At 44.7% G+C, this 9,757-nt stretch overlaps 4 protein-coding genes across 4 annotated transcripts; 1 reads left to right on the forward strand and 3 right to left on the reverse strand.

Moving 5' to 3' along the window:
- Positions 1–357: 357 nt before the first annotated feature.
- NDC80 (kinetochore-associated Ndc80 complex subunit ndc80) lies at positions 358–2,654 on the reverse strand (the record flags this gene model as incomplete). Its single annotated transcript, XM_049255102.1, has 2 exons — positions 358–2,526; positions 2,610–2,654. 2 exons carry the CDS (start codon positions 2,652–2,654, stop codon positions 358–360), a joined length of 2,214 nt encoding a protein of 737 aa, XP_049105957.1.
- A 443-nt stretch (positions 2,655–3,097) lies between these two features.
- Positions 3,098–4,413, forward strand: PEX14 (peroxisomal membrane protein pex14; the record flags this gene model as incomplete). The annotated part of the gene is made up of 5 exons (XM_049255103.1): positions 3,098–3,127; positions 3,190–3,196; positions 3,261–3,498; positions 3,607–3,691; positions 3,748–4,413. The coding sequence occupies 5 exons, from the start codon at positions 3,098–3,100 to the stop codon at positions 4,411–4,413; spliced, it is 1,026 nt and encodes a 341-aa protein (XP_049105958.1).
- An 821-nt stretch (positions 4,414–5,234) lies between these two features.
- Positions 5,235–6,759, reverse strand: LOZ57_006081 (uncharacterized protein; the record flags this gene model as incomplete). Its single annotated transcript, XM_049255104.1, has 8 exons — positions 5,235–5,506; positions 5,567–5,618; positions 5,692–6,019; positions 6,072–6,184; positions 6,256–6,363; positions 6,423–6,472; positions 6,529–6,654; positions 6,720–6,759. The coding sequence occupies 8 exons, from the start codon at positions 6,757–6,759 to the stop codon at positions 5,235–5,237; spliced, it is 1,089 nt and encodes a 362-aa protein (XP_049105959.1).
- Positions 6,760–8,270: 1,511 nt separating this feature from the next.
- LOZ57_006082 (uncharacterized protein) lies at positions 8,271–9,557 on the reverse strand (the record flags this gene model as incomplete). The annotated part of the gene is made up of 3 exons (XM_049255105.1): positions 8,271–8,487; positions 8,543–9,226; positions 9,295–9,557. The coding sequence occupies 3 exons, from the start codon at positions 9,555–9,557 to the stop codon at positions 8,271–8,273; spliced, it is 1,164 nt and encodes a 387-aa protein (XP_049105960.1).
- Between the last annotated feature and the right edge of the window lie 200 nt (positions 9,558–9,757).

Here is a 9,757-nt window from a genome sequence, read left to right on the forward strand (position 1 = left end):
GTATGTGCCTCGAAACGCGCAACTGTGATTCGAGCTTCCCAGGTCGTCGATGCGAAGAAAAAAATAAAGTTGGATAAGGAGCTTAGTCATGGTGAATCACGTGAATATCTTGGCGGCACGGGCAATAATATCTAGCATCGACGCGCCGTCACTCTCAATCTTTGAGATTGCAAACAAACTGGACCTGTGGTTACAGAAGGATGAAATATTCTTTCTATATTCGGAATTGGTATGAAATAAACGCCTTCGCCATCCGAGTGAACCGCAAACAAATACCAAAAAAACAAAATTATAACACGCTCCTAAACTATCATTAATCATCAGTGTTTTTGCTAGAGTCCCAGGGCCGTTGTGAGTTCATTCAACTTCAGCATCGTTAATTTCACCTTCAGCATCATCCCCACCTAGCTCCTGTTCCACCTGATCGACGACAAAGTTTTCGTAGTCCTCCAACCCTTTTTGGATATGAACTTTGAATCGGATCGTATCATTTAGCATACTTTCAATTCCGGTATGAAGCTCCTCCCGCAAAGCATTTGCTCGCAATACCAGTTGCTCATACTCGATGTTCGTGTTCATCTCTCTTTGTTCCATGAGTTGAACACTTTCTGTCAGACTCCCACGCATCTTTGCAAGCTCTTTTTCCATCTTTTCTATCTGGGCATCGGATGCAAGCTTTTGGGTTGTCGTGATCTCCTTAGTTCTTTCAAACTCCTCTTCTGCGGCTCGCCGTTTGTGTTCCAAAGCTTCAACCTCGCTCCGTTTTTCTTCCATCGCTTCTTTGATATTATCGAGTAAGTCCCGGCGATTCATGTCGTCGTCAAGAGCAATCTTACGCCTTTCGTATATTTCTTTTCGTAGCGCAACAAAATTACTTCGGACGACACCACGAAGATCCAAATTAATGAAGTTAGCTGGAGTATAGCCAGTGAATGTGTCTGCCAATAATCGATCCCCTTCCGGTGACCCTCGAGTTTGCGACCTTCCGAGTTGTGAGGACGAGAAATTATTTTCGTTCAAATCGAGCCGTAGCTCGAGATCCGTTCCTTTCGCATTTGTCGCGGTAGACGGGATCAGTCCATTTTGATAACCGAGCGTATTATACACTTTAACAATTTCTTCCAGCTCTTCGAGTTTTCGATTGGCTTCCCCTTCTTTTTCCATTACTCTGGCATGGGTCTCTTCTAATTTGATGAGGATGTCATCCACGCTTTTTTGAAGCCGATCGCGCTCTGTATTCATGCGGTCAATATCCTGTATGGTAATTCCCTGTTTATCAACACTCGACTGCAACCCACTCCGCTCTTCTTCCGCCTTTTGAAGCTCGCCATCTACTTTCTGAACCTCGTCTTCAAGTAATTTTATACGGTTATCATATTTATCGATCTTTCCCTGAACATTCTGGTTGTAGTCCTCGAATTTCCTTTTATCATCTTCCAAAATCTTGAAATGCTTTTCCAGTTTTGCAATATCTGGGGCGTTCTTCTCAAGTTCTTCAACTTGATCACGAAGAGCTCGGTTTTCACTCTCCAATGCTTCCATTTCCTGAAGGTATCTTTCATTCCCCCGTTCAAACTCCGCAGCCATTGCTTCAATATGTGGAACAAGCCGCTTCTCTGCTACTTCGTCATCTTCATCCTCACCGCCTTGGAGCCAATCGTGATAGGCACCAGACAAAAACCGAAATATGATACGATCTCCAGTAACATCAACACCAGCCTCGGCACAGGCATAGTCGTACTGTTCCATGTAGTACTTATCCAACATTTGCGCTAGCTGCATCATCCAATGTAGCATACCCAAAAAGGTAGGCCAATTTTGTCCTCCAACAGCAGCAAGTTGTGATTTTGTAATGCTCTTCTCAAAAGGGTATCTCAACTGTTTCAATATCGGTGGTACCTCAGAATCTATGCTTTTTTGGAATTTATACCCCGGATCAATCCTTCGATAAAGCCACTGAAAAATGAAGTTGAAATCCTTTTGAGTAGGGGACCTGAGAGTATTTTGGGTCAAGGAATGTTTCATTTCAAGCTCAAAATTGTTGTGTGTTAGATATTCCAATATTTCCTGGCTTATCCGCGCTTGGAAGCTTCGGTCTCTCAGGGGACGTGGGTCCCTAGGTACCCCTGCCGGGACTGGTGTTTGCGCGAAAAAGGACTGGTGAGGGGTAGGGCCCATTGAAGGCCGTGAGAGAACACTACTCCTCCGTTGGAGTTGTGGAGGAGGAGGGGGAGGAGCCATCGATGTGGGGGCATAGCTTTGCCTACGGGCACTGGCGCTGTGGAAAATGTTGCTAGAAACAGAGCGTCGTACAGAAGATAATGCGCCATCTGCCCCAAAATTGCCACTTGATGAGTTTCGTTGGAAAACTGGTTGCTGTAGTCGGCCTCCAGATTGTGCGATGGAGGTAGATCGGGTATGTTGAGAAGTATATTGTGGATTCTGGAGGTTTGCGACAGAGCTGGATCGTTTCAAAGCGGAAGATGGTTGAGGAATGGAAGATAGATTTTGCACATTGCCCAGAGTCTGCAACACATATCTCAGTCAGCATGCGATAGCGCTATCTACTTTTTTTGGATGTAAAGATAGTTCGGTCGAATGCAACTTACCTCTCGCGGCCGGCGTATGCTAAAGAGTCCTGTGTCTTGCGCCATGATTGACAGCTTGACAGTTTGCGCGCTAAAGTGTATGGCAGGGATACAGGGATCGCTACTTCGTACAGATTTCAGAATTCTAGTTCAAGAGCGAGAACCAAAGGTTGCACCCAATACACGGGACAAAACTGGAAACTCGTTGATCGTTCGCGATGCCGCAATCCCTCATTTTGGGTTTCGACGTAAACAATAGATGTTCATTATATAATCATGACACTTAGTCATGCCTGGGGTTATGTCAGCGTGTCACGGGGCCGCCGGCTTTCAGCCTCGGCATCACGGTCTCTTGGCTGCAGCATCCAGGTTCACGATTCTTCAGTTCCCGGGCAGGCAGTACTGCAGCATATCACTGCCTCATTTCCTGTGCTCTACACCGAAGTTTTCCTCCTGTTCGAACCGCATACTTACATGCTCCGTCGTTAAGTCGGCCTAAAACTTACACCATGGCCCGCGAGGAGCTCATATCCTCTGCAGTGTGTATTCCCTCTGCTTGAATATAGTCTTGTTGCCCCTAATACTAATTTCATCCTGCTAGGTCTCGTGTGCGTATAATTTTGAGCTACGATGATTATCCCCCGGAAACTAACATCAATTCTACTGTTATAGTTCTTCAAGATCCGTCCGTTTCGTCGGCGCCCTTAGAGAAGAAGGTTGCTTTCCTCCAGTCAAAAAACCTAACGAAAGAAGAAATTGATCTTGCTTTCGCGAGGGCGGGCGAAGATAAATCTGCGGTTCCTGCCTCAAATCAAGTCGCCTCATACCCTCAATCATCAATTAGACAACAATTTCCGTTGACTCAGGGCTATGGATACGGGCCGGGTCAATGGCAGGCTCCTCCGCCGGAGTAAGTGGCTAGTGGCTTACCTTGAATTTGAGAGTCGATATGATTTTCATGTAAAAATCTTATTGTAGTATTCTTCTCCTGGTCATGCTAACGTGGTAATCCCTCAAGGCTTCCAAAGCGAGATTGGCGAGATTGGTTCATTATGGCCACAGTTGCCGGCGGTGTTAGCTATGGACTATACGTCGTAGCAAAGGTAACTTTATTTATTCCTATTATGTATTTGGGTCGAAGCTCACTTTCATTTTGCAGAGATATATCACACCGTTGATTGCCCCTCCAACACCTCCACAACTTCAGCAAGACAAAGACAGTATTGATGAGCAATTCTCTCGTGCTTTCGAGCTCCTAGACCAGTTGTCCTCGGATACATCTGCATTAAAAGCTACAGAGAACGCACGAACAGAGCGTCTGGATGCAGCTCTCCGGGATGTCGAAGATGTGGTAGCTGAGCTGAAGAGCTCCTCGCGACGTCGTGACGATGAGACTAGACGGATGGGTGAGGAAATCAGAAGCTTGAAAGATGGAATTCCTAAAGCCATTGAAGGCTCGAGGGAAGGAAACGAAAAGCGACTACGAGAGTTAAGTGGAGAATTGAAGAGTTTGAAAATATTGCTTGGGAGCCGTCTAGGCTCCAGCGCAACTCCAGGGCCCTCAACGGCGAGCGCATCAAGTCAGGTGGAAGCAGAGAAATCACCCACATTACCACAGGCACCAAATACAACGTCGTCCACCCCTGAGCCACCTATGCCAGTGGCATCTCCAACTCAGAGAGAAGCCTCCTCGAAAAGTCCATTTGGAGCATTGGGCAAGCCAGCAAGCATACCTGCATGGCAAATGGCTGCAGCAAGCAAAGCAAAGGATACTGTAGGATCCTCTTCGACTAACAACGCTGAAAGCGCTTCTCCTCCAAGTTGAAAAATATTGGGCGGGGCTTAGCCTAGTTATGTACTCCGTACCAGATTTCTTTTTTCTGTTCATCATAAATTCTTATAATCATGGTTTATTTTCACTTATGACTGCTTCTCAATTTATATACCAGAGACTCAAAGACCTTTGAGATTTAAAATCTCTCTTTCACTCTGATATTAGAGTCCCCTTGGCCAAATACTGACCATTTTGCCCTTCGAACGCAAGCTAAAGCTGAACTGTCTAATCGCTCTCTATCGTGGATAAGCAGATGCTGGGCTGAACTCAATATGTGGGGTCAGATTACCCCATCCGATTTAGAAATTGATCTTCAGCAACACCGTAGAGAATACATATCAAATGAGCTATGTAGGTAACCACGATATAAAACGTACCTTCGGCCACAAGTTCGTAAGGCTGATCATCCTTTTAGCTCAGTAGCTAGGGCTGCTGTTGTTGTAACCCATTATCTTTCATTGGCCTCAGGTTAGACTATGACTATGGAGAGTCACTCTCTCTAGCCCAGGTTTAGTTACAGCATGTGTTTTCCTTGATATCTGAACTCCCGTCACTCTATTCTATTTAAGTCTCAAACTGTAGCATATCCAAGAGGGGCCATGATCCCTTACACATCGTTTCACTATATTCTCCTATTAGATAGTTAGGGCTACGACACACGAAGTCTGCACCGGGAAATCAATTCCAGGAGAAAACTTTATCGTAATCCATTGTCTACTTTCATTTTTCAACTGCCGTACATACATCTCTCAGCAAATAAACTTCTCTCTTCATAAGTGTCATGTAGGCTCCTGGTGTGTACTCTGTATAGATTACAACTTGTCCTTGCCCCCAAGAACCACTCCTTGAAGCCATTCCCTAAGAATGGCATTGACCTCATTTGGTTTCTGTTCCATGGCAAAATGTTCGGTATCCACCGCCCTGCGAGTCAATTTCGGGATAGATCGTTCCATACCTCGGGAAAGGATCGGCTTCAGGACAGGGTCCTGGTTAGCAGCAATAAAAAGAGTTGGCTGACTGATACCCTTGCCAACAAGGGAGAGTTCATCCTCGTAGTTTTGTCGGCGGGTTCGATACCAACCCACTAATATAGTTGCAGTCGTCAGTATTTACTCAATTGGAGAGAAATATGGATACAACTTACGTGGAGGAGTAATCCCGTGGCGCATGTATTCGTTGACAAAGAATTCCAGTTCCTAAGTAGGAAAATATTGTTAGCCTGTCCTCTGCTTCCTAGAATAAAATCTCTATTAAAGGTAGGTAAAATACCTCTGGAGTGAATAAGGGTGATTTTTGGATCTGAGGTAATAGTTCGTAGAGCACACCCTTTGTCGGATCAAGTGCGGTCTTTCCATCCGGAGTTTTCCCGCCATATACGGCATCTAAAAATCTCCTCATATCATCCTTGGTCTTGATGTGCTTCGCTGGGACAAGATCTCTAAATGAGATCTGATAGCCAAAAAATGAAAGTTTCTGGACAAGCTGTTCCAGCGTCGCATAGGTAGGAGAGGCAGCTGTGAAAGGAGTTCCAACCACAGCAATATGTGAAATTAGGTTTGTATGATACTGCGCGACTCGATACGCGGCAACGCCACCTCTGAGATCCATCAATGGTAGTCTTTCAACGGAATAGAAGGGACGGAACATACAAATCATGACCGACAACAATAACTTTCGATAGCCCCAACTGACGAACGAGGCTGGCCATATCATCCGACGCCCTCTTGTAACTGTAGAGGGGAGCGGAAAATTCCGGTGCGTTCTAGAGCAAAAGATTAGGCTTAGAAGCAAAGCAAAGGTACCATGAAGCTTCTCACAGATAGATATACTTACAGTTTTCCCATAGCCCATTAAATCGGGCACGATAACACGAAATCCTAGTTGAATTAATGCTGGGACCTGATACCTCCACGACGCAGCAAGGCCCGGAAATCCATGAAGCTACAACAGATATTGTCAATGAGGAGATATACAACAGGTTGTTTTTTGGGCAGGCAGACCATAAAAATGGTCCCTTTGCTAGGGCCTACACTAGAGGCATCCCAATATGCTACAGGGTGACCAGAATTAGTATTATCAACAGGAAGTCATTTAAGTGTGACATACAATATGTTTGTCCATTGAGACTAGCCGTTCGCACTTGTATCCGGCTGTCGCCATTGACATTGATCTTATCAACAGCCGGAACCCTGGCATTTGGTTCATTGGGAATGGCAGAAGCGGATACAGTCCCTACAGCACCACACATCTAGTTAGTTGTTGGTTATGGTCAGAAGAAGAGCAGCTTATTAACTTACCAAGAAACCCTAGGGTTGCTGCTGCCAATGCAAACTTCATGGTTAGAAATGGTATAATCAGATGTGTTCTGGTAAAAGAAACTGGATGTGGTTTTATAATAGGAATGACGATCACAGTGAAAAACAATCATGGAAAAAGAGGGAAACAAAATTCTATATTTATGTGGATTGAACATGCGTCTATTGCGAAATCTAGATCATGCTCTGCTTACATACTAGGCATTGTCTGACACCAGGTGTTTGTCCATGGGGCGGTAATTGGGCGTGCAAATACAGAGTATTTGGTTTAGAACCATCCATTATCCATAATGTTTGATCCTCCAAATTTCTATGTAGTGGATTCGAAGTATTGACGTACGCATGCGGGACGCTCCTTTTTCGTCAGCTTTTCATGCTAATATTAGAGCAGGGAGGGGTCGAAAGGAATAGCAGTGAGAAAGACCTAAGCAACTACTGATCAATTACAATGCTGAACATACTCGATCCCTCAGGAACTAGTGAGTTAGTTAGACGGTGAGTTATGGAACCATGATCAATGATACATAGTTACTACTTACTGCCTAAGATCCGAAACGATAAATAGCCGCGGATGAGTCGGAGGCTAACTATAGGGGCTAGGTAGTTTCCACAGCATTGTGGATCTGTTTCCCTTTTATAGTACTCCGTACTGCCCTTGTGATACTCCGTAGGTTGCGTGCATGAAATCGGGGATATAATTAGTATTGAATATGGGGTACGGAGTAGACCGTACCGAGTACGGAGTAGATGAGGGAAATTTCAGCTAGCAGAAGGTTAGGAAGGAATGGCGCTTTGGCGGCCCGTACTCCGTAACTAGTTAACGAACCGAAGGCACAGTCATCTTGGCATGAACCTCGTGGGATTGGGGATCCTCAGACGATCATCAGGTGTGGCTGTGTGAACTTTCTTTCCGTTATGTGGCTCATCATGTTGAGAAATAATGTTAGTCAATGCTGTAGAGGACTACGGAACCAGGCTCTTTATCCCCTTCAAAAAGAGAAAAACCGGGCGATCTGTTTCTTTGCTTGATACTTGATTCTTCTAATAGGGGTTGTAAATATGTTTCAATATACTGGAAGAGCCCAGAAATCCATACTGAATGGTTTTGACTGTGTTGAATAACGCCGTCTTATCCGTACCTAAATAACCGTTTCTCGAACACCATGCTTGCTAAATTTTGGCTAAAGAAGCAGGCTAGTTGTAGTAAATTTTTTGAGTGCTAGAAGATATCATGTACGTATTCGATCATATGCTTGTTTTAAGCCTCAGAGAATCAAGGGGCAGCATTCTTCTTGTGATCCCAGAGAGGTTGTCCCGAAACAGACATATAAGAGAGGCTTCTACGGCCAGAGTCGGCTTGCATTTGATAGTAGCGTGGTCTTGAAGTTCACCATTTGGGGTGTCGCAAATGCCATGCGAATCCCTCCCAGTTCCGCATACAATTAATAGTCAGCATTCTCTTATTATTTACCTAGGCAGGTTTTAAATCGTTGTAGAACGGTAGACTGTAACAAGTTAACTTTCTCTCTTTTTCTATACATCACTAAGTGACGACCGGGCCGAATTTAGCTCCATGTGTACCAAGCTATCGTCTCTAGTAATTTGGCTCAAAAGTCTAGAACTCATCACAAACTGATGCAATGAGCCTTCAGATAACAATTCATCCTCGAGTGGAGCAGGAAACTTCCAAGATTCATATTCTTTCCACATTTGTGTGGTCCTTGGAGACTCGGGGTCTGAGAATGGTTTTCTGGAAAGGTATTGTATTAGTTAGAGTAATAGAATGCCAGATTATACACACCTACTCAAGCCTGTTTAACGTTGCTTTTATAGATTTAGAGCAGATTACCATGACTGGTCGAGCGAGATCCGCAATAATTTGCTGAATTGGCGCGGAGGCAAAAGCTGAGAACACAATAGATTTGTCGTCCAACTCTGCAAAGCCTCCGGCTCCATACTCGCCTACTAACTCAAAGCCAATATCCCGTAAAAAAATCTTCGACTCGTTCGTATAAGCCGGGTCTTGAGTAAGGAGCTTTATTCCAATGTTTTCATTTTCTGCGTACGACCTGGCGACATTGGCAATCGTCAACGCCATGGCATGGTGAACCAAGGCGCCTTCAATGAAAATTGTTTCCGCTCGCCGTTCATTTTCTGGCTTTCTATTATTCTCCTCGCTCCACCAATGCCAGGGTTTGACGTGCAGGTCCCCTAGGCCAAAACATATAATTTTTGTTATTTTCTTAGGATTTCCATTTCCGTCCAGAAATTTACAAAACTGCGATGTGAAGGCATCGCAGACTGTGCTCGACCTCCATTTGGCTTGGAAGTTTTCAAACAAGGTTTGAATACGATCGAATGGCCCATCGAAGTCACGAATCGTGGTATTTTTCCAGTCTATGAGGTATGTGCAAGTGTATGCCTCTGGGGGGCCGTTAGGTTGGCTAAACACGAGGCGCCAGTACTCTTGAAACATAACAACGGGCGTCCTGCAGATAAGTAGCTGGATATTTAGCATAGGATCCGCTCATTTATCGAGTCTGAAGGATCACCCCACCAGATGGGTTTCTGAACACCGAACATCGGATTCTTGATGTAAACAATGCTGCCATCGATACGGCGGACTGCGAACTTCTCTATAGTAAGAGTTTGTGCGAGTTGTTGCTCGATATCTGTGAAGTCCTCCTTTTTCCACAGCTTGACTCCGTCATTGTAAAAGTCTGCTACGCGCTGGCTGCTTGCTCTCCACTCCGAACACCCATAGTCAAGCAATATTGTTCCTGGGACGGTTTTTTCTTCATGTATTGCCAACCCTGACATATCTACTTAGCACAAGACAATGATTATTGAGGTTGTTGATTGCCGCAAGTACTCCATAACGATGGAGTACGGAGAGTTTTGCTGAAAAGGTGATCAAATTTGATCCTGGGCCAACACTAATTAATTAACTAGGTAACTAACTAACTAGTTAACTAGTTAAATAGCTAAGTAGTTAATTAACTATGTAGTTAACTCCGCTC

Source organism: Ophidiomyces ophidiicola, assembly GCF_022830035.1.
Source record: "Ophidiomyces ophidiicola strain CBS 122913 chromosome Unknown scaffold_35, whole genome shotgun sequence".
Taxonomy (NCBI): domain Eukaryota; kingdom Fungi; phylum Ascomycota; class Eurotiomycetes; order Onygenales; family Onygenaceae; genus Ophidiomyces; species Ophidiomyces ophidiicola.